The 24,191-nt window shown below is 42.8% G+C and overlaps 2 protein-coding genes across 2 annotated transcripts; both read left to right on the plus strand.

Annotated features, from left to right (window-relative positions):
• The first annotated feature begins 346 nt into the window (after positions 1 to 346).
• On the plus strand, positions 347 to 16,057 carry LOC133444159 (protogenin B-like). The gene is made up of 19 exons (XM_061721714.1): positions 347 to 413; positions 963 to 1,262; positions 3,982 to 4,126; positions 4,244 to 4,377; positions 4,463 to 4,759; positions 5,885 to 6,044; positions 6,132 to 6,379; positions 6,891 to 7,055; positions 7,893 to 8,198; positions 8,859 to 9,044; positions 11,294 to 11,389; positions 11,512 to 11,698; positions 11,789 to 11,916; positions 12,060 to 12,230; positions 12,873 to 13,049; positions 14,556 to 14,679; positions 14,777 to 14,915; positions 15,345 to 15,452; positions 15,538 to 16,057. Exons 1-19 carry the CDS (start codon positions 347 to 349, stop codon positions 15,943 to 15,945), a joined length of 3,546 nt encoding a protein of 1,181 aa, XP_061577698.1. The 3' UTR covers positions 15,946 to 16,057.
• A 2,593-nt stretch (positions 16,058 to 18,650) lies between these two features.
• rsl24d1 (ribosomal L24 domain containing 1) lies at positions 18,651 to 22,180 on the plus strand. The gene is made up of 6 exons (XM_061721706.1): positions 18,651 to 18,790; positions 20,877 to 20,990; positions 21,075 to 21,147; positions 21,249 to 21,312; positions 21,449 to 21,534; positions 21,808 to 22,180. Exons 1-6 carry the CDS (start codon positions 18,710 to 18,712, stop codon positions 21,888 to 21,890), a joined length of 501 nt encoding a protein of 166 aa, XP_061577690.1. The 5' UTR covers positions 18,651 to 18,709; the 3' UTR covers positions 21,891 to 22,180.
• The last annotated feature ends 2,011 nt before the right edge of the window (positions 22,181 to 24,191 follow it).

Genomic DNA, 24,191 nt, shown 5'->3' on the forward strand with positions numbered 1-24,191 from the left:
TATAACTTTATAGACTTTTCTGCTCGTTGTTGCCATGGTTGCTGGTTGGCGGTCGCTGTGCCGTAAACGCGCATGCGTGTTAAGGCTGACTTATGGTTCCGCGTTACACCAACGCGTAGCCCACGGCGTAAGGTACGCGGCGACGCACACGTACAGTGCGCGTCGCCGCATACTCTACGCCGTCGATTTAACGCGGAACCATAAATGAGGCTGTGAGGGGCGGGCCAGCGGCCCCAGCAGGAGCGCCGGTGCGCTCCGCCGGCAGAAGCTCCGCCGGCGTCTGGGGGTCAACACGCGGGGGGCCGCCGCTTCGTAGACGGGGGAAATGAAACCACATTCTGGATAAATGGCCAATTTTAAAAGGATTTTTTGCCATCGGTGGCTTCTTTTTGTTTTGTTTCTTCCTTTATCAAGTAAGTCTAATGTTTTTGTGGTTGTGTTTTAGTTGTTGAAGAGCTTTTCTGAGTGATGCAACTGTTGGTTGGTAATAAAGACACCGTTTGCTGGCTTTGTCAGTCACGTTCTTGAGATTGTTGTCTATTTTATTTAGTTTTTTTTAATTTAATCTATTATTTCTACTGAAATTGATTCAGAGGCTTTGCAAAACAACTTGGAAAAGGTGTGATTTAAGTTATTTTGGTCGGGATGCTCACGTCCACTTTAATGTCCGATATATCTGAGAAACAGCACATTTTATGTTATTATACAGTAATTGTGTGTCTCTCCCTTTTTTGTTTTCTTTTTTAAACGTGACATTACTCAAGAGGATATTATACCTTTTTTGTGGCTTTTATTTCATTATGAAATTAATTTATGGTCGATGATAATTTTTATGTGCATTGTTTTCTTTGTATATCACAGAAGTTTAACCTGGCATAAACCTGCGGGGCACTCATATATCAGCTTGTGTCCTCCATCACCACATCCTACCTTTCACTAATGTTTTATTTTCTTCCCTGTAGATGTTTCATGTTTCAGTGAGCTGTCCTTCATCACAGAGCCCAGCGATGTTACTGTGCTACCAAAGGACCCTGTTGTGTTGGACTGCCAGGCCCACGGGCAGCCCCCGGTCACCATCAAGTGGCTAAAGAACGGAGTTAAACTGGGAGAAACTGATCACGTGAAGTTTCTATCCAACGGCTCCTTGTACATACCAAAGACAAAGCGTACCAATGAAGATTCAGATGAAGGATTCTACCAGTGCCTCTCCCAAAACAGATACGGAGCTATCTTGAGCCAAAGATCACGTTTGACTATCGCCAGTAAGTATGGAGCTGCTCTGCTGCTGACATGGACTCGTCCCCACTGCTGAGCTTTCTCTGTGGTGGTGTCCACGCTCAAGCATCCGCGTGGCCCTTCATGGGTTGTAAACCTGGAGATGGGAAGCAGATGTATCCTCCACTTCTCTTTTTTTTATGTGGCGGGGCAGAAACCTCTAATGCTTTGGTCTCTGTGTCGTTGGAGGGTTGTGACTCTTGAGTTCAAAGATGTCAGGTCAGTTAGAGGATCATTTTAAGAGATAGTTAAAGACAAATAGTGAGTCAATTCAGATGCTCATAAATGCTCCATAAACAGGCAGCCCCACGCTTGTACGTTGTTGTTGTTGTTTTAAAGACCAACGTGCACGCTCATGGAGATAATCTATAGTATTGGCAGTGTTAGAAGTCACTCTCTTCAGTTTAAATGGTGTGCTAGGCGCAGGAATCCCGCGAAGGCCGCCTGCCCGTCAGCCATTGTTTGGAGGGTCTCTGACCCCCCCGAGACGAGGCCAGACCTCTGGACATTTTGTTTGTCCACATATCAGTGGACAAGACAGATGTGTCTATTCACTGAGGTCTGCTCAACCATTGACTCCCTCAAAGCTACTATGAGGGATGTCCCTCGGCTGGTTGCCATGGAAATGACAGTGACCTTTGGAGTAAACTGATTTTTACACTGAGGATTTAGAGTTGTTCCATTTTCAATTCAATTACATTTTATTTATATATTTACAACAGAAGTTATCTCTAAGCGCTTTCCAGAGACATGACCCCCCCGGGCAATTATTACATAAACATAACAAACAGCAGGTAAAACAGGTAAACAGGTAAAAACTCCCTAGTGGGAGAAAAACCTTAAACCTTAAGCCTTGTTGCTGTTTTTATTTACCATGTTGCTCCACTTTGAGAAAGTTTCCTCTGACGAGGGTTTTTGACTCTAGAGAAACATGCAGGAAAGAAGATCGTGTCTGCACCCTCACGTTGTGATTGTTCACTATCTTCAAATCCAAAGTTCCCAGTCTTCTTTACAAGGAGCCATGAACAACTCCAGCTTTGCTCGGGTTTTCTTTCGTCAGTGAAAGGGTTAAAGATTTCTGGTCAGCTGTAGGCAGCGAGTGGAGGAGGGGGCTTCTCCGAGCTCCCCTTCTGTCCAGAGGTCCTGAGGGTCAGGGGTCGCTGGAGGAAATGCTTTGTGATGTCACAGGCCTGTTGTGGCTCGGGACCCCTGCTGTTCCTCCCCCCAGCACACCGGCCCTTTCAGGGCTCCGCCGCTCATTCGCCCTGTCGAGCAGAGCGCTTTTGTTGGAGAAGTTTGTCATGCGATGAATAGATCCGGCTCACCGCAGCGGAGAGCAGTGCAACACTTTTACATCCACAACGCGTTTTAAACGGCGTCCTTTAGCTTCAGGGTTTCACAACTGTCTGGTGGATGTCACTATTTTCTTGCACAAAACGTATAAAATAAGCAGATACATACCTTGCAGATATGATCTATCACCATGGTGTATTTGGTGCAGGATATTGATTACAGCAGATTGATCAAACCTTCTTTTCTGGACTCTTGGTAAACTTGTCGGTTGAACTCTACTTTGGGCTAAAATGAACCGGACAGGGGGTTACGGTGAACTCTGACCTCTTCATAGAAACCTTTTGTGCTGCTTCATCTAGACATTGATTTGTTCCCTCCGACAGACGAGACCATATCCCCAGATAGGCCTCGGCCACCACCTGCATCGCCATGGAAGCCGGCCCGCAGCACGTTGTCGTTCACGTCCGACTAGTTCATGTTTCCGTTCCGTTCCGCTCGTCCGTGTTTTTACGAGACAAAACAGCTGACGAGGATCCGAACACAAGATGCTGCGACTAAAGGAGTAATTCCCAGATCTATTAGCACGTGAACAACAGTTTTAGTCGTAGTTGAACTCGCGAGCAAAATCAATAAAACCACTTCTATGAAACAACAACACAACATTAAAGACTTTATTTTGTTCTCTTGAAGCTTCTGGGTTAAATGTGAAGTTTTAGTGGGGGAATAAGAATATTGATTTTCTTTAACGTAATATTGGCTTCCTCCCCTTGAGTGGGGGGCGTGGGGGGTTATCACCTTAATGAATGAAGGTCATTGATCATACTGTATTGACTGTGTCTCGGCTAACGGAGCTTGAGGGTTGCTTCTTCCTGGCGATTATGGAAAAATCTTCTGAATGTGCATAAAACGAGTGTGACTCAGCAGATTGTGAAAAGTTTAGTTATTTATGGTTAATAGTTTTTACTTTTAGTCGGTTTCCACATTGCGGGATTAAGTGGAGTTGTGTGGATCCTGGTGGTCGTAAAAATCTGCAACTTCAGAAGTAAAGTGTATCTGGAAGGTTGTGTTGTGCCTGTTTGTAAAGAGATGGGCTACATTTCTTTATTCCAGTGTTTGTTTGTTTTTCTCTTTCTTGCAGTACTTTTAATGCAAAGATCATTGATTAGTTTTTATCTGTAATAATGCATCATTCTCTGTCATTCCTCTATTGATCCATGGATTTGAGCATCTGGTCAGAGTGGGACGTGTTTGCTCATCTGCACAAAAGCCCCTGGTGTCTTACAGAAATCAATTCATTTGTATGATCGGTTGACATCCATCTAAGTCAGGCCTTTGTAGGCATGAAAATAGATGAATTATGCGTGGTTTAATGGGGAATATGTTTTCAAGCACACATCTTTTTTCTTTTCCCAGGGATCTCAGAGTTTGTTTTGCATCCTGTCCCCACGGCGGCGGTGGAGGGTTCTGTTGCACGTTTCTCCTGCGCGGTCGCCGGCAGCCCTCCCGCCACCATCACCTGGGAGCTCAACCAAAGCTCATTACCCCTACAAACAGACAGGTGCTTACAGACACTGTAATATGCTTCTATCTGTAATGTACTACCAGGCCCCAAATTCTGTCAATGTCCAGATAAACCTTCTTTATGGACCCTTTCTTAAATGTTTTGTCTCTTCAGATTAACTGTTTTGCCCAACGGAGTCCTTCAGATTCATAATGTTCAACTGGAAGATGCTGGGTGTTATCGATGCGTGGCAACCAACATCGGCAGCCGCCTGAGGAGCAGAGAGGCCCTGCTGACCGTCAGCAAAGGTACGGAACTACACTGAGAATCATTCAGTGCACCTTCTTCTTAAAACGCATCATTCACTCTTGACATTTCTCCTCTGCGTTGAAGCTGTTGGCCCTAAACCACGCCAGAGGCCCCGAATCATAGCTGGACCTCAGAACGTGACGGTTTCCCTGCACCAGACTGTGGTGCTGGAGTGTGTGGCCTCAGGTAACCCCTCACCAATCATCTCCTGGAGCCGTGCAGACAGCAAACCCATCGATGTTTACAAGGCCAAAGTGCTGGGCAATGGGAACCTGGTTATTACTGATGTCAGTCCCAAGCACAGTGGAGTCTACATCTGCAGGGCCACCACACCAGGAACCCGCAACCACACCACTGCTGCAGCCAACATCACCGTTCTAGGTACCCTGAACTCTCCATGCAGGTCCTACGACCACACTGTGTGTTGATTTCTTGTAAAACATGCTATCACACAACAGAACTGTTGTAGAATTCTTGTTTGCGAGATGCTGCACAGATTTAGTTTTATGGGTCGACACGTGGGAGGCATCGGACAGTAGGGATGGGCGGTATGGACTAAAAAATGTATCACGATAATTTCTGGCATTTATCCCGATAACGATAAAAATGACAATTAAAAAAATACCAATTCAACTCCACCTTTTTAACTATAAATCTATCACCACATTCAGTCTTTGGAGCCCCAGAAACACTGCTCTAAAAGAATACTAAATGATACTAAACTACACCAATTAAATTCAATTAATAAAAACCAATTAAATTAGTACCACTGTACTGCAAAACTGTAATGACTCAAATGAAACAAGTTTGAAATGTAAGAACAGATTCAACATTTATTCAAACTGCATGGATTAAACAGTGGGATAACAGTGCAAACAGCAAAAGTACCATCATCCTTCAAGTTTTCTTAGCTTATAAAATCACAAAGTAGGAAAAAATACAACCTGATAAATAAAGAAACAGGACAAATAAATAAAAGTTTACTGAAAATAAAATCCAATCAGTGATGACCTCTTCTAATATAAATAAAATGTGCAAATTAACCTGTGGTTGGAACATGCCACAAATACTATTGCAATTTGTTTTCGTAATAGTCAAAGTTATATCAAAATGTAACAACCATTTCCTTCTGTTGGGTAACAAAATAGTGCAAAAGACAACATGATGAAGAACAAAAATATATAGCCATCCTTTGCACTCACTGTTTTTTTGCAAACTCTGCATATAATAGATGATGTTTGCTCCTCGTCTTTCTTTTTAAATCCAAACCAGTTCCAGATAACGGAGCTGGAGCCTCGTTTAACAACGAGCTCCTCGCTCTCAGATCCGCCTTCCGCCATGTTTGTTACACAAAAACATCATCAACGGGAATTTATCGTTTTTACCGCGAGATGACAAATTCTTACCGTGGGGAGTTTTTTTGACGGTATATCGTGAACGGTAAAATATCGCCCATTCCTATCGGACAGGTCTCTGAATGAGTTTTCTTATTCACATCTCCCCCAGTGTCACCAAGGATTGTGGAGAAGCCCGAGAGCCAGACCCGTCCCAGAGCAGGCACGGCCCGATTCATGTGCCAGGCCGAGGGCGTGCCGCCACCGCACATCAGCTGGCTGAAGAACGGGAAACAGGTGCACTTAAATGGGAGGATTAAGATGTACAGCAGGTACGGTCCCACGGGAGTGGTGGTGGTTCAGCAGGCGTATAAAAGACTTTCCCAAGTTAATTCAGTGGCTTTTGGTTGTTTTCACAGTAAACTGGTGATCACCCAGATCATCCCCGAGGATGACGCCATCTATCAGTGCGTGGCGGAGAACCGGCAGGGTTCTGTGCTGTCCTTGGCCCGCCTCATCGTGGTCATGTCCGAGGACAGGCCCAGCGCCCCCAGGAATGTCCACGCTGAGACCATCTCCAGCTCTGCCATCCTACTGGCCTGGGAGAGACCGCTCTACAACGCTGACAGAGTCATCGCCTACTCAATACACTATATGAAAGCTGAAGGTGAGACTGAGACGCAAGTATGTGTAATGTTGGGGGGCTGAAGGTGTGAAACAAATACTCGATCACCGTCGACCTCGATAAGCCACATCAGCCTCACATGCCGTGAACTTCCCTCGGCTGAAGGCCATCTGCCGTGGCTGCACGGGGCAGAGGTCAAGGGGGCTTCACTTAAATAACAAGAGGCGCAGTCGGCCCATTGTCGGCTTCCCAGCTCAGGCCGCCCGCTTTTAAAGGGACAGCGGGTTATTTAAGTCCGGCGGTGCTGCGAACCAATAGTGCAAGGAGATATTTCACTTTGACACCCACATTTACAGCTAAGCAGCAATATAAAGTCTTTTAGATGATTGAAAGAATTCGTTTCAGTGGTCGGGAAGCAGTGATGAGTTTGTACCGTGCACTATTTAGTTTCTAAACACTGACCATTTAAATTATGCATGCTCAGCCCCCCCACCCTCCTGGTTTGGTAATATAAGCCTGTTTGCTAACTTGTGTGTGATCTGTTGCTGTGCAGGTCTCAACAATGAGGAGTACCAGGTTGTTATTGGCAACGACACAACCAGTTATATCATTGATGACCTGGAATCAGCCCGAAACTACAGCTTTTATGTTGTGGCTTATATGCCGATGGGGGCCAGTCGAATGTCCGACCAAGTCAGTCAACACACCCTGGAGGACGGTAAGCACAACACGCCGAGGCTCCCAGCATCCTTGGCAGTAAATCAGTCTGGCTTTAAAGCAGGGAACCTGTGTTCAGAGCAAACGTGGCTATAAGCATGACGATACCGTTGTTTTTTATGTTCTTTGTAATTTTTTTCAAATTTCTCTGCCAAGTGGATGTGATGTGCAGAGGTGTCAAAAGTTTTTTACTCAAGTAAAAGTATAAAAGTACTGGTTTCAAAACTACTTAAAGTATAAAAGTAAAAGTAATGTAAGGGGGAAAAAAGCCATTAAGGACAAAAGCCAATGAAAATGAATGCATCTTAGTATAATGTAAATATATTAAAGAAGCATATATGTGTACTATTGAGCATTAACATGTGTTTCAGAGAGCAGGAGATATGATGACTAGTTGCCTATAAGTATTGTAATGGTGCAAAAAGTCAAACTTCAGAGGCATGTTATCATTTATCCTAACCTTTATTGGAATGTACATCCAAGTTTAGTTGCAGGAATCTGAGGGAACGGATGTAAGAACAAAACTGGACAAGAACATCTGAAACAACCACAACCAAATTCACTCTATCCGGATGGAGCAATTTAACTGGATAGTTTTTTTTTAAAGGCCGAAATGGAATAGCGTAACAAGGCTGTTTTTAAAATGTAAGGAGTAAAAAGTACAGATAATTGCGTGAAAATGTAAGGAGTAAAAGTAAAAAGTCGTCTGAAAAATAATTACTCCAGTGAAGTATAGATAACCAAAATTTCTACTTAAGTAAGGTAACAAAGTATTTGTACTTCGTTACTTGACACCTCTGGTGATGTGCGATGCATAACTGACTTCATATTGTTGCAGTTCCTCTGCGCACCCCAGAGCTAACTCTGGCCAGCCAAAGTTCGACAGACATCCAGGTGAGCTGGCAGCCGCTGCCGGCCAAGATCAGCCGCGGAGAGCTGTCGGCCTACAGACTCTCCTATCGCACCGCTGTGGACAACACCGTCACGTCTGTGGAGCTGCCGCACAACAGCACGGAGCATCTCCTGGAGGGGCTGCAGCCCGACACCATCTACCTGCTCCGCATGGCTGCAGCCACGCGGGTCGGGTGGTGCGAGCCCTCCGCCTGGACGTCGCATCGCACACCCAAGATCTCCAGCAAGAAAGGTATGAAAAGTATGAAGGCACGCTTCTGAAAACTGGTCACTTATTCGTTTCTTATCAGTATAATTGATCGTGATGTTTAGTTTTTGAGTTGACTTGCATGACGACGTGCACGATGAAGGGCATGCTAACTAACTTCTCTACCAGACCAATCGGCAGCTACAAGTGGGTCCAACCCCGACGTCCTCTTTGCTTTGGTCACATGTCTGCATGGCTGCATGCAGGTCACCGGCGTATGATCAGCGTGCTCTTGTAGCATTGTCCCGTAGCCGTTCTGATGGTTACCCAGAAACCCCTGCCCCTCGCTGTCCGTGATGTTAGAGTGGCCTCAGTCACGCATCATAAAGAGGGGGCCCCAGGCTTCTGTGTGGGGGGAAGAATAGCCGTTTTAATGGCCTGCTGCGTTCGGGGGGGTGTTTTTGTCTCCTAAAGCTGAACTTTACGTTTCCAAAGTTTTTATTCAATTTGTTTTTTTATTTCTATACTTGGGTTTTGTTTTATAGCCCATCAACAGACATGATCTCAGAACATTTCTCACTTAAAGTCTATCGTGCACAAAGTTCTTATTTTCATTTCAACACATCCAATCTTGTCTTGTTTTGTGCTAGCTTCCCTTTGTGCTGATTAAAATATGCTTCTTCTTCTTCTCTCTCTCTCCGTCAGTCCCTTCAGCCCCTATTCTTCAGCTGGAGCCTCTCAACTGCACCTCCATCGCGGCCCGCTGGCAGACCTCCGTAGACTCGGTGGCCGTTCAGGGTTTCAGGCTGTGCTACCACGAGGAAGGCCAGCCAGAGCAGCCCAGCGTCCCTCTGCCGTCTCACACCTATACCTACACTATAGCTGGTCTTGGTGAGCAATGTGGAGGGATATATTTGACTATAAGTTGTGGTTCTATCATCTGGACACACTGGTCGACCAGTGTGTTCTCACGTAAATGGATCTTTTTGCATGACCTCATTTAATTCAGTGGGCAGTTGGATGCTGCTTTGCATTTCCACCCTCTTCCCTAATCAATATGAGCTGACCCCTCTTGTCTGACCGGCCGTCTTCTCCAGTCTCACTGTGGTATTGTGTGAAATCAGGCTCCCGAGGTCAGAGGTCGGTAACCAGATGTCCCTCCCACTGGCGCTTGTCATTCTAAGGCTCGCTTAATTATGCACAGCCATTGTGTGGAGTCCTGGGCCAGACCTGCCCTGCAGGACCCGGGCCACCACCTCCCTTTAGCTGGACACTGGTGCACACAAAGACCCCTGGGATGGGCCAGACCCGGGCCGAGCCGCTGACCTCTGGCCGTGAGACGGCAGTCTTGGCTTTGAAACCCCGCCCCCACTGGTCATCTGTGCCGTCCGTGTAAATAACCCTCATCAGTATGTACGCAGCGTCAACCAGCGTCAACCAGGGCCAACCAAAGCGAGGTTTAAAGAAGTAATTTTGTCCTTCAGCACAGTCCACTTCCTGCTCAGTCCCAAATAAGAGTCTTTGTTTTGGTTTAGATGTACATATAACTAGGGCCGGGGATCGATACAAATATCAAGAATCGATTCGATTCCGATTCTTAAGATTCAGAATCGATTATCACGCTTTGATTCGATCCAATTCGATTCGATCCGATATTGATTTGGGTTACTGTTAATAAAACTGTTTTTTCAGCTGTTGCATGAATTATATGACTGTCTAGTTATGCAACATATTAATACTAGTATTATATTGAGATTAAACAGCAAGCATTGGCAGCTAATGATGCTGTAAGGACCAATCAGCTCCCAGAATGCTGATAGAACTGCTTTCAGAAACATCGTGTGGGTCAGAATTACCAAACAGATCCAGGGCAGCAAACAGAGGATGAAAGAAATCGCTTTTATTTTTTTCCCCATTTATGAGAATTTGGTTTTTAACATTTATGCAAATGTAACCCCAAGACAGTATATAAAGCAAAGAAATATAGATATAATTCATGCAATTATAACTGAAAACTTTAATGTTTTCATACCTTTAAACATATTTAAAGGCAAAAACATGGCACCACATTTTTTTTTTTTTTTAAATCGATCTTTAGACATATGAATCGTTTTTTAGGAATTAATATAAGAATCGATTTAAAATCGGAGAACCGATCGTTTCAACACAGGCCTACATATAACCATCATTTTGTAAACCGTCCTTCCAAAACCCTTCAGGCGGGTTGTTTGGTGAGTGATCTGTTGTGCTCCAGGGTTAGTGTTAGAGTACCAGAGTGCTGCTGATATTCTCCTCTGTGCTGTTGCTCCAAGCCTTCACCTCAGGAAACAACAAGCAAGGGGGAACAAAAGGGGCCCGCCTCCCGACCTGCAGCCCTGCGCCCAGATTCCTTCTGTTCTATCTTGGCCTGGCCTGCTGACCCCAGTCACCCCCCCCCCACAATCCCATGGGCCTCGGGTCCCAGCAGCTGAACACTGGCCCAGCCCCCAAAACAGGCCTGGACACACGGCCGCCATTGGTCAATACCCAGAGACCGACCTTTCACCCGTGGAGCATAAAACAAAGCTTAGCGCCTCCTAAAGCGTCCTGATTTAGAGTCTCGGGACGTGGTCGTTTTTCAAGCTTAAGCACTTTCCAAATGAAAGGTTCCCAGTGCCAGGGTTCGGTGAGGACTGTGAGTCCTGATCTTACGTGCCAGTACTTGACGCAGTTGTGTATTACAACGCTCAGAGTCTGTAGTTTGTTTGTAAAAGTAATTTGTGGGCACCAGAGCAGGAAGTGACTTTGTGCAGCTCTGAAAAGGAAGAAAAAGACCACGTCGTCCTTGTTGATATTATCATTATAATCCCGAAGTTTTGGGGGTCGCTGAGTTTCTCCTGCTTTCTGCACAACAACACATGATAAATGAGAGGCTGAGGTAATAAGTGGGCCGAGCGCTGTCCACGTATGGGGGGGGTAGCGCTCCCTCCTGCAGCTAATTGTTCTCATGTCAGTCTGTTTTAAACTATCCTGCTCTGTTATTAACCATCAGTTTTTTTATGTATTAGAGCTGCTCTGTTCAGCGGTTGCGCTGCTCTTTATTTTAAGAAAATTGGTAAAAATGGCTGAGAACGTCATTTAATGGGTTCCCTGTGTTGCAGATCCCAGGAGGAAATATCACGTCAAGATTCTGGCTGTCAGCAGCTTTGGAGATGGTTATCAGACGGACCAGACCGTCAGCACGCCCGGATGCTTGTGTGAGTACATTAGCCTGAACTTTATTCCAAATAACCGCAGCTTCAAACACGCGAGCTGTCTTCTGTACACGTGTCTGCCGTGCATGTGTCTTTCCTAAAAAGTGTTTTGCTTGTGCGTTTAGCGGCAAGAGACCAGCTCGCCGTGGCTCCTCCCCCTCCACATCAGGTAACCGTCCTGACCAGCACGTCCACCGCAGCGTCCCTACGTTGGAGTCATCCCGCGTTCCCTCCGGGGAAGCCTGTTAGCTACACGGTGCGCTGTACTCCCGTGGGCACGCACAACGTCTCCGCCATACGCTACCTGCAGATGTGAGAATCCCTCAAACACAACCATCACGCCGGGTCTGGTGCATGAAACCCTGAATCTCCTTTTATGTACGAGTGTTTTTTTTTCCACAGTAACAAGCAGAGCGTGATGGTTCAGGATCTGAGTCCGAACACGCGCTATGAGTTTGTGGTGCGTCTCCATGTGGACCAGATGTCCAGTCCCTGGAGTTCTGTTGTCTACCATCAGACCCTGCCAGCAGGTGAGGAGCTGAGCGCTGCCCTGACTGCGTAGCCTTTTTAAAAGCCTTTATCTTTCATTGCGTGCAGATGTGGTAATTGCATATTTTTAATAACATTTCTTAGCAAGGGTTGCTTATGTTGACCGTGAATGCTCTGTGTGCAGCGCCTCGCCGCCCACCAGCCGGGGTGCGAGTAACGCTGATCGAAGACGACACTGCGCTGGTGTCCTGGAGGGAGCCGAGCGAGCCCAACCTCTCGGTTACACACTACACCATCCTATACGCCCAACAAAAGTCCTGGATGGCAGGACACTGGCAGGAACTAAAGAGAGAGGGTGAGTCGTCCACTTTCATCACCTTTCTGTCAAATATGTGATGCAGAGTTGTTTCATGGGATGCCCCAACAAAGCAGAGCATCGCCTACATGAATACAGAAACAGGCATTCCAACCAGTCAGTAGTTATATATTTCTTATACAGGACTGTCTCAGAACATTAGAATATTGTGATTTTCTGTAATGCAATTACAAAAACAGAAATGTCATACATTCTGGATTCATTACAAATCAACTGAAATATTGCAAGCCTTTTATTATTTTAATATTGCTGATCATGGCTTACAGCTTAAGAAAACTCAAATATCCTATCTCAAAAAATGTAAATATTCTGGGAATCTTAATCTTAAATTGTAAACCATAATCAGCAATATTAAAATAATAAAAGGCTTGCAATATTTCAGTTGATTTGTAATGAATCCATAATGTATGACATTTTTGTTTTTGTAATTGCATTACAGAAAATAAAGAACTTTTATCACAATATTCTAATTTTCTGAGACAGTCCTGTAAATGTTTTAAAGTCATGTTTTTGTTACTGAATGTTGCTGATTATCAGAAGCAGCCACAAAGTGACATTTCCAAGCAGGTCGTTGAGGTTTTTGTCAGAACTCTGTGAGTTTCAAACCGTGTTTGATTGTAGGAAGCCACACGATGGCCCTGCTGGAGAAGCTGCAGCCGGGGAGTTCGTACCTGGTGAAGATATGTGCCTCTAACGGAGTAGGCGACGGGCCGTTCTCCGAGCCCGTGGAGCTGGCGCTGAGGCGAGGACACCGCAGCAAGAACCCCAGACACTCGGACCACGTCCCAGACGCTACAGGTCAGCAACATGAAACCAGGATGGAAGAGTCTCATCTCAATACCTTTACACTATGTGCTATGTAGTACAGTTACTTGGTAGTAGCGGTGTACCTGCTGGCAGGAATGTTTCCTTGCTGTGGTCCATAGTGAAGCTGAAGAAGGGCCAATCCCAATACACCCCCTACTTTCTACCACTAGCCCTAAAAAAAGAAGCCACAGATTTTAGGGCACTTGTAATCTTCCCAGGGGCCTGTCCCAATACTCCCACTACCCCTACTTTTCAGCACCACCCCTAAATTTTGCTGTCACTGCGTGGTTTACGTTCGGGTACGTAAGCGACTGCGTAGTTTGCACATACGTCACACCATATCAGGAAGCCGAGAGCTAAAAGCTGTTTTAATTTCAGCTGTAGCGCTGTTAATATGGCACTTTATTAAGTTTTAATATTTTTTCAGGTGTAAAAGTAACCGTTAAGATCCCCAACCTGGGCTCAGTTTATCCAAATAACGCCTGTTAAGAAATTTGATCCGATGTTTTCGGCGATGATAAGAGCCGCCGGTCCGGGGCGCAGCAGCAGCCGGAGTACAGACGTGATCGCCGGGTCAACCTGCACCAGGGAGAAACCTGCAGCTCTGTGGAGAATCACCGCTGGCTGAAATAAATCATTTAGGAAGATAAATGTTGGTTTAATAGATGAAATCTAACAGTTGTAGCTACGCCTGTTAGGAAATTTGCTCCGAAAATTTCGGAATGAAGACTGCCTGCCGGCTCAGGAACTTATTTATGGTTCCGCGTTAAATCGACACAGAGCCTACGGCGTAGAGTACGTAGTTTGTGTAACGTGGAACTATAAATCAGCCTTTATTCTGGCGAGGTTTGAAAAAGACTTCGCAACAACGGGCAAACGAGTGATTATGTACATTCACTGAGTGAATATTATTTTTTTTTTATAAACTTTGTTTATTGATTTTTAAGACACAAATTGACAACGATAAAGTGCATGTAAATAACACTGAGTGAATATTATGAAAGTAAAATATATATTTCTCACTAGAAATGTAATCAAAACGCATTTTTATGCAGAAACTAACTGAAAATATGGATTTTATTCACTAAAAAATAAGAAATGTCCGCCATGTTTTTTTTTTTTTATTCAGTCCGCAAATGACGACGAAAAGCATTCTGGGAAATTTTTCTGGCCCTAGGTCATCTAGGGTGCATCTGAAAACCCTCGCTCTGAAGGGCTAGATTCATAAGCACTACCCCTAAATAAGCATACTACCACTAGGTGAAAAGAGGAATTGGGACACCACTACCTTCACGGGAACGCGCAAAAATTAGGGGTAGGGCTGAAAAGTAGGGGTAGGGGGAGTATTGGGACAGGGCCGAAGTCTTTTCAGGATGATGATAACACTTTTAAAGAGGGAAGCACATCCCTTGAACGCTCCGGTTTCTCGTTTCATCTCAGTCATGTTTTCCTCACATGTAGCTGATGTTGTTGACGTTCCCTGGTTGTGTCTCCCAGTGTTCTCGGACGGTCTCTACCGCCTCGACCAGAGGTCTGTGACCGGGATCATGGTTGGTGTCAGCATCGCCTTAACCTGCATTGCCTTGTGTGCTTTAATCCTGATCAGCAAGGGTAGACCGAGGTACGGACAGTCATATTATAAGATACGGACAAAGTGACGGCGCACCTGTGTTACGTGACGTAAACAGTTTTCTCTGCTGTGTTTGTATGACTGATAGAAAATCCTGCAGCACCAAAGTCGTTGCTATGGGAGCTGCTGAGGGTCCACATGCTGGTTTGCCGTTGCCCCATCCCTGCCACTCGGAGAAGGGGGAGGCTGTCATACCTATGATGAACGCTCACTTCATGGATGCAAAGGTGAGACAAGCAGATCAACCAAATTTGATTAGATTGCTAAGTGCTAATTAGGTACAGCATATGCATACAGACGTGGACGCGTTTGTTGGTACCATCCAAGAACCAGCCCCCGATGTTTGAACCTGGCCCGGACCAATTAGCTGATTACCCGAGGTCTCACAGAGGGACTCAGAAACAGAAAGATTGAAGCGATTAGCTCAAAAGGTTGGGCAATAGAAATAAGCTGAGGTTACCACCTAATGAGTTCAGACCAGTTTAATTTGTTTTTGCTGTTTTTTTTAATGATTCTGTTGAACCGCAGTTCAAAAGCGCTGTCATTTCATTGGTCAAGGTTCAGTAAATGATTATTGTGGGGTTTTCTTCCTTGAATGGAAGGAGACTACCAAATGCATCCTTCTGTGTATCTAAACTGCTTCACGTTGGTTCCAGGGGGGGACCGATATGGTCATAAGCCGGGCCGGTCCGGTCAGCAGCAAGGTTCAGAGCAAGAGGTGGCGGCTTTTCAAGGAAAAGCTGAGAAATCCCCCCAAAAGTGACGTGAGTGAAGTGTTGTTACTCGTCTCATTCAGCCTCGTCACAAACGTGTGGTTTTATTCTAATTGAATGATCTTTCTCTTTTCAGCTGGAAAGGAGAGCCAGCTTGTATGAGACTGGCAAAACCGTCCTGAGATACGACGAGCATCTGGGCTCCGCCCCGCTGTCCCCGTCGTCCCAGGAGATCATCTACGGACCGCTTCACGTGGCGGGCTCTCGCGCCAGCGAGGGCAGTCAGGAGACGGGCGACTCCGGTCACTACTCCAACGAGGACAGCAACGAAGACATGAGCAGCACATCAACTAACCACAGCTCAAGAACTGAGTCTCTGGGGTCGGACAGCGGCACCGAAGACCCCAAGCAGTCTTGTAAGGTGGAGAATGAGGAGCTGCAGAGCCGCCGCTTCCATCGGTCGGCCAACGATGCTTCCTGGCTCTGCCTCTCCTCCAAACACCAACATCCTGCCCCACAAACTCCAGCAGCTGGCCTCTCGTGACATCACCTGGCTCGTGTCTCTGCGCTCCAGCGGCTGAAGCGACGCCATTTCTACCGTGTTCCCCTCCTGGCCCGGTGTTTAAAGACGAGGGCTCAGGAACAAGCTGCTGCAGTGGAAGAAATGTGCGTCTGCTTCAGACTCACCTCAGGATCTCGTATGAATGTTCCTTATGAAGTTTTATTTCAGTTTTTTAAACACTGTCTACCTGTTTGCGTGTTCGGCACCGTCGGTCCTAACCAAAGCTCACCAATGATGAATGTTTTCAAGAAGAAAAAAAGAATGTCAGAAATGTACAGCGATACGTTTTCCTTATAGTACTTTATAAGGAAGTGTGGTGGTGTCGTGGAGTCCGTTTGAATGGATCATCTACCTCAGTGCTCCGCTCTTTGTCGACATAACTACCTCCTCTTCAGCAGGACTCTTGCAGTATTCTCTCAGGATCAGGGGACTCAGTGAAAACACTTCATTGCCAGGTCTTTTTTACCTCTTTTAGTGTGTTTGATTTCCATGGTTGAAAGAGCTTTTGTTTAACACTGTTTGACTTTGTTGTGAATATGACAAGTGCATTACATTTTGCCAAACTATTTTTAGCTTTATTGAACAGTATTGTTTGGCGTTTTCAGAGCTTTATCATGGCCTTAATGTGGGAAGGGCTAACTGCTGCCGTAGCAGGTTGGATCCAAAGACAAGACGTATCCAAAGAATTTTGATGATACAATAGAAACTATAAAGTAACCAAAAATATTGGGGATATACATTAAGGGGGCATGTTCCACGTTAGTGTTCCTGCCAGAGGTGTGAATTCCTCTGAGAGTGATGCTAGTTTTCTCAGTGTAAATATCACGAGTGCTTTATCCTGGTGAAAGCTTTAGCACAAGCCTTGTGCTCCATTTGCCTTCGAGACCATTGCTAAATGCAGAGGTGATACCGATGCTATTATCCAAAGAGTTGTGTGCTTCCTCAGATGGGTATAACTTTTGTTTTAATGCAGTTGATACTCGGCACGGTGACGAGTGCGAAGACCAAAGATCTCGCGTGTCCTGCCTTTAACGGGTGATGATATTTATTCTTTTGAGAGAATCATCTGTTCCCATTTGCAAATGTTGTCATATGGATGAAGGATTCTGTTCTCTCTCTCTGTTATATTTCATGTCCAGGTGTGATGTGAAGAGAATTTGAATAATTCTGACTATCATATTGGAAACCCTCTGTGTGAAGAGCAACATAATCAATTTTTATACCTTTGTAATACTAATTATCCTAACCAAAGAATAAAAAGTCTGTCTTTTAGTGATTTTCTTTGGTTTTCAATTATATACATTATCTATAAGTTAAGGTGAAATGATTTCCTTTGGATTTGGTTACTGAATTTTTTTAAACTGAGATGTCAGAAACTGTTCGGCTCTCTGTTTACTACTTTGGATTTTCACCTGAATTATGCTTCGGTTGAGTTGGAATTTCTGTTTTAGATTTCCCTTTTTAATATGATGTAAATGAAATGATTTCTGAGTTTATCATGTGACATTTTCCAAAACATGTTTGATGTCAGTTTCATTTTTCAGTGTAATAAATATTCTAAACGACTAATTTGGAAGTCACTGGTAATGTTGGTGGTTTAACACGGACTTCAGATTTAGATTTAGAATGTAGATTTAACTGTTATTTAAGTTCTCTATTTCTGTTTTTGAATGCCAGACTACATTTTTGTAATCCAAAGAGGGAAACAGAGTATTATTTGACATGTGGAAATGTTGCAGCAATTTTCTTTGATGCTTCCAAGATGATCATTAAAAACTAGATAATAAAATTGTTCTTGTGGAAACAGAATTGATCTTGTATTCCTCTGTTTAATCCTACCACTGACTCTGGGCTGAAATCAAGTATCAATTATTTCTCACTGTATTTCAGATGTGAGGCTTTTATTTTGTTTTCTTGCAACGTGAGAGGTGTCATTACAACTTATTTCAAATGCAGCTGTTCTTTTATGTAACAGGATAATCCAAATTCAAATGAAGTACCCCTAATCTATACTCATCAGCACTGAGAGTACTTATATTATAATATATTTTATAATATATTTTAAATATTTTAACTGAATCGTAGTCGAATTTCAAGTATACAGCCAGAAGTATTTGACAAGTGGACGGCGCTACAGAGCACTGTACGCCAAAACCTCCAGACTGAGAGACAGTTTCTTCCCTCAAGCTGTTGCTCTGATGAACTCTCATCACTCATAGAGTTTCAGAGTAATCAATCACTGTGCAATAATAATTATCAGAATCAGTTTTATTGGCCAAGTTTGAGAATTGTCCAACAAGGAATTTCACTTGGTTATTTCGCTCACTGTAGCCAGATTTAAAAATAGAAAACAGTAAATAAATAATAACCACAATCATATGCTGTAACAATGCACCTTTCAATAACCATGTCTACCTCATACTGCTGTGCCTTTCACTTTTTTTTAATTGTATGGAAATAGAAATAGAAATAGAAATAGAAATAGAAAGCTTTTATAATCATTATAATGAGATTAGGCAGCAGCTCCATAAAAGTGCACACATGTAAAGACTATGTAAAAAAACAAAATAAGAAACAGGAAATATAACTTGGCCAGTAAACCTGATTGTGATTCTGAGAGGATCCAGCAGGGGGCAGCAGAGCTCTAACGGGAGCTGCGGCCGCTCGCGCGAGACTAAACGAAGAAGGAAGTAACGCGACGGTCTTGTTTTCATTAGCTGCAGCACGCAGCTCCGCTGCTGCCAACATGCGCATTGAAAAGTGTTATTTCTGCTCGGCCCCAGTCTACCCCGGACATGGAATGATGTTTGTACGGAATGACTGCAAGGTATGGCTTTTTTTCGGTACCTGAAAATGATTGTATATTAAGGGAGGTCGTTCTTGTTCTCCGTTAGCTGAGTGGCTAATGCTACCTTGAGAACGTGTTGGTCAGTCACGTGGCAGCAGAAAAGAAGACCGTAAAACTGTCCCCGGCAGGTTGATTAACATCTGTTTAGACGAGTTTCTTAGGTTGTAAAGTTTAGATTTTAAAAAATTTGATGGCATTGGCTGTGATGTTTCAAATTAAAGTGAATTTAGGGTAAAGCCGTAACCTCGGGTCTCATGATTGTCTGTAATAGAGCCACTGCGCCCCTTGGCGGTGGGTGTGGAAATGTTGTTAAAGGGCATCTCCAATCTTTCTATTTCTGGGATTCAATGGTTTTGTATCTTGCCGTTCTTTTTCCTTCCTTCTGTTTTTCTTTTTTATGTGAGTACACATTTTTCGATAGGAAAGTCCTTCTGTAGTTTGTTTAGTTACACCAGCAGTAATAGTTTGAAGTTATTATTTATATTTCGTTATGGGTTTTTATATTTATGTTGGTAATAAGTTACCGGTATGTTAACATCAGTATTTTGGTTGAATTAATGTTCCCTTTCTCTGCCATTACTGTAAATAATATTAAAAACAACACTCCAAAAAATAGTTTATATCGGACACTGCAGCCATAAACATAACTTCCTCAAGTATTCGTTAATTTATATCAACAAATGCAGTTCTTCCAAAAATGATTTGGCTCTGCTGTTAAGCAGGTCTATTCCTTGTGTGATTTCTGAGACCCGTCTCAGGTGTTGGTTTTTTTTTTTTTGGTAATTTTTTTTAAATTAGTTAAACTAAAATTAGTTTGTTTTACTTAATTTTTTGTGCCTCGTGTGAGTTTTTCTGAGTGTATATTTTAGGTTTTCATTCTATATTTATTCTTCTGTGCAACACTTTGCTCTGCTGTGGTTGTTTTTAAAGTGGAATGCTTTGTAACTTTATGTTTTCATAGTTTTATTTATTTTAGCCCAATAAAAAGGAAACTCACAAAATTTACATTTATATATTTATTTTAATGCAAATTGTCTCAGAAATGAATGAAAATCACAAAATATTTGATTAGATTATGACTCACTGTTTAAGAGAATTTGCTACTGGCTTCATCCAATGTTCACATATCTACAGTATTTTTGATATTTATTCACAGTAGTTGGTGAGATATGTAGAAAATATAATCTTGAAGGACAGATCAGAAGTTTACTTAGATTTTGATCCAACAAATAAAGCCATTTATGATAAACGTTGTAGTAATTTAGTCAAAAACGAAAGTGCTCCCTCTGGTGGATAAACTGTCACAACACTAAACTGCCTTAAAGTCTCCTCTAAAGCGGGGGTCTTCAACCCTGGTCCTCAGGACCCCCTGTCCTGCATGTTTTAGATGCTAACCTGCTTCAGCACACTGTGATACAAAGGACTGTGACATTAACACACATGTCCAGACCTGGATGAGAAGCTGATGACGACCATTAATTAGAATCAGGTGTGATGATCCAAGGAAACATCTAAAACATGCAGATCTGGGGGTCCTGAGGAGCAGGGTTGAAGACCCCTGCTCTAAAGGATCAGTTTTGTTTAACTACAGGTTTATTGCTTTATGCCAGAATCTAGGACCATAACGTTTTGGAAGAAAATTTTGAAGAAGAAAGAATCTCCATTTAATTTATTTATTTATCATATCCTGCAAAATTGTTTAAATGGGTTAGTCATACATTTTACATCCAATGCAATGTTTTTGAATTTCAGTAAAACTCAGGTGAAATGGTTGGTATTCCTCATCTTTACTGAAGTAGGGTAACTTGTTTTTCTCTGTAAATAAGCAGCCACAAAGTCATGGACAGGAAGTTTTTCTCAGCCATTTCTTTAGTCACTCCTTTTTTGTTTTAATGTATATTGAGCAATGTGAATGTTGGTTTGTGTCGCTCGTGCAGCTGTTGCCTGAACTGCGGTTCAATCTCAATGAATACAAGAAACGAATAACTTTGGACACGGCTTCAAATCTTTTGTTCTAATTCGGAATTTAAATCTGCTTTCTCTGTTTTTTGTTTGATGCATTCAGGCATTCAGATTCTGCAGATCAAAATGCCACAAAAACTTCAAGAAGAAGAGAAATCCCAGAAAAACCAGATGGACCAAAGCATTCAGAAAGGCATCTGGAAAGGAGTTGACAGTGGTAAGCTGTTCATCCATATTTGTGTTTTGTTTTCTCAATAAATTAATTCTGTTCCTGAACCCATATCCGTTTATGGTCTTGCAGGACAACTCTTTAGAGTTTGAAAAACGCAGAAATATTCCAGTTAAATATAATAGAGAGCTGTGGGACAAGACAGGTAATGTACACATTTATATTATCACTTTGAAACATGTCGATAAAACATCAGGTGGATTTCTCAGCAGCTTATTTGTGTGTCACTGTTTCCTACTTCTCCAGTTGAGGCGATGAAGAGGGTGGAGGAAATCAAACGCAAACGGCAGGCGAGATTCATCATGAACAGGTGAGAATTATGAACTTTCTTAAGTTATAATCATCCGGTTTGCAGCTGCTGTCTTTATATTCAGTGTTTTCAGTAGCGAGAATATCCGGGATCTGAGAAAAAGAAAATATTTTTTTCTGTCTTTTCTGCCGTATAGATTAAGGAAGGGCAAAGAGTTGGAAAAGGAAGAGGCCGTCAACGAAGTCAAGAAGAACATCCACCTCATCAAAGCTCCACATGCAGGTAAAGGATTTAGTTTGACTCTGGGGCGCTTTTATGAAGTGATTACAGTCCGATATGACAGGAAATGTGCCGAACCTGCACTCAAAAAATCCAAATAAGTTTGATATCCTTTTTCCCAAACTGTATTACATCCACACATAAACATGAAGCTTTACAGTTTAGTGGTGTATATTTATCAGATCCAGTTTATTAGAAAGAGCATCAAACTTGTAAAGATGGTACAGTAACGGTGTTATCTTTGTGACAATGTTCTAATTTTGTCTGTTTTTACAGGAAAAGCCAAACAGATGGAAGACAAGATGGTACAGAGGCTACAGGAGGATGTGCAAATGGGGGATGAAGATGATCTATCTTGAACCCAAGTGTGTTACTTTGGCCAAACGGCAGTGCACCTTGGCCTTGCGTTAATATAGTAACTTTGTTTGAAATAAAATTGGGAAAAATCATAAAATGTACATTCATATTTTCCCATGACTGTAAAAGGATTGGACTCACTGACGGAACCAAGCTCGGTTTTCTCCTCCTCTTTAAACTGTCATCATAACGGACTAAAGAATTTACAAAATCCTGATGTGTATTGAGATGTTTTGGATATGAAGCTAAAAAATGTTCAAAGCTTATAAACAATAAACTCATTTTTGGTTGACCTTGTTTTTCAAAGTATGTGAAACTTGAATTTTGTGTTTAAAGTGGTAAAACTCTGACATAACTCAACTTTGTGTCTTGGTTTTGGACAATCCGAGTCTGAAAGTGTTTGGTGAGCTGTTCAGATTATGCAGAGATCCATGACATCCCAGATCCAGATTACAGCAGTTATCCAGCCGTCTCAGTTTCTCTTAAATTCACAACATGCTTCATTCACTGATCGCCTGCAGTCAATAACACCAGGCTTTCATCTCTACCTGCATGTCTGGCAGAAGAGAGGCATGGAATGATGTCAATTAGCTGACTCGCCCCTAAAACCAGTTGCTATAGATGTTAAAGGGATGAGTATTGTACTATCACAGCAAAGGCATCAAAATCTTTCATGGAGGCCTCAGGATATTGCAACACCACTGGAAAAAAGATGCAAGATGTTTGCAGATGGTCACAAGGACAACACCACGCCTATACAGGAGGAACTTCCCCCAGCAGGACCCAACAAAAGCTGCTCAGGAAGCAACAAAGGATCAAAGTGTAGTGTCTGGATAGCAGACACCGGAGGACATCCTGAGAGGTTTTGTCTTCTTCACCGGTCACAGATTTTATGGTGGCACGAAGGAGATCTGTCTCGGTATTCAGCGACTGGTAATCATTTTGTGTGTAAATTGTACAATACAAATGCATGTTTCAACAAATAGGCATTTGTTGATTTCAACATATGTTTTAAATCTACTGTAAAAATACATATAACTGTATTAATATTGTAGCAATGAATTGTATATACAGGACCGTCTCAGAAAATTAGAATATTGTGATTTTCTGTAATGCAGGGGTCACCAATCCTGGTCCTCGAGGGCAGTGTCCTGCATGTTTTACATGTTTCGCTGCTTCAGTGCACCGTGATAAAAGTGACTGTGTCGTTAAGAGAATTGTGCAGACCTCAATGACAAGCTGATGACGATGATTAATTAGAATCAGGTGTGTTGAAGCAGAGAAAGCTCTAAAACATGCAGGACACCGGCCCTCGAGGACCAGGATTGGTGACCCCTGCTGTAATGCAATTACAAAAAATGTCATACATTCTGGATTCCTTACAAATCAACTGAAATATTGCAAGCCTTTTATTTTAATATTGCTGATCAAGGCTTACAGCTTAAGAAAACTCAAATATCCTATCTCAAAATATTAGAATATTCTGGGAATCTTAATCTTAAACTGTAAGCCATAATGAGCAATATTAAAATAATAAAAGGCTTGCAATATTTCAGTTGATTTGTAATGACTCCAGAATGTATTACATTTTTTTTTTTTAATTGCATTACAGAAAATAAAGAACTTTATCACAATATTCAAATTTTCTGAGACAGTCGTGTGTGTGTGTGTGTGTGTGTGTGTGTGTGTGTGTGTGTGTGTGTGTGTGTGTGTGTGTGTGTGTGTGTGTGTGTGTGTGTGTGTGTGTGTGTGTGTGTGTGTGTGTGTGTGTGTGTGTGTGTGTGTGTGTGTGTGCGTGCGTGCGTGCGTGCGTGCGTGCGTGCGTGCGTGCGTGCGTGCGTGCGTGCGTGCGTGCGTGTGTCACAGTATATCAAGTCAATTTTCAGTAATATTTACTACGTAAAATGTTATGCAGGAAGGGATTTTGTCATCAAGAACTTGAGGCATGTTTAGTCAAATCAATAATACTTGCCAGTACAAACGTATATATTTAATGTTGTACAACCACATGAGGGCAAATTACCAAATGTGTACAATCATGTTTATACTTTATACAAAAGCAAACAGGTGTTTTATTCCCACGTTTTTCACCCACCTGCAAAATGCTTTAACATTTATATACTTGCACATTGAAACAAGGTTGTCCAACTTAGGTGTTGGCATTTGCCCAGAAAATATGAAATAATTAAAATAATTGAAACTTGTATTAATATGTAATATAATATACTATAATATACATATATATATGTATGTACATATATATTTTATATATATTTATATATATAAAAGATCATACCGTACGT

Source organism: Cololabis saira, chromosome 5, assembly GCF_033807715.1.
Source record: "Cololabis saira isolate AMF1-May2022 chromosome 5, fColSai1.1, whole genome shotgun sequence".
Classification (NCBI taxonomy): Eukaryota; Metazoa; Chordata; class Actinopteri; order Beloniformes; family Belonidae; genus Cololabis; species Cololabis saira.

Coding starts and splice junctions, on each gene's coding strand:
- LOC133444159 (XM_061721714.1), top strand. CDS start 347: ATGGCCAATTTTAAAAGGATTTTTTGCCATCGGTGGCTTCTTTTTGTT. Junction 4,760..5,884: donor AGCCAACATCACCGTTCTAG/GTACCCTGAACT, acceptor CATCTCCCCCAG/TGTCACCAAGGATTGTGGAG. Junction 11,917..12,059: donor CCATCAGACCCTGCCAGCAG/GTGAGGAGCTGA, acceptor CTCTGTGTGCAG/CGCCTCGCCGCCCACCAGCC.
- rsl24d1 (XM_061721706.1), top strand. CDS start 18,710: ATGCGCATTGAAAAGTGTTATTTCTGCTCGGCCCCAGTCTACCCCGGA. Junction 21,148..21,248: donor AGAGCTGTGGGACAAGACAG/GTAATGTACACA, acceptor CTACTTCTCCAG/TTGAGGCGATGAAGAGGGTG. Junction 21,313..21,448: donor GCGAGATTCATCATGAACAG/GTGAGAATTATG, acceptor TCTGCCGTATAG/ATTAAGGAAGGGCAAAGAGT.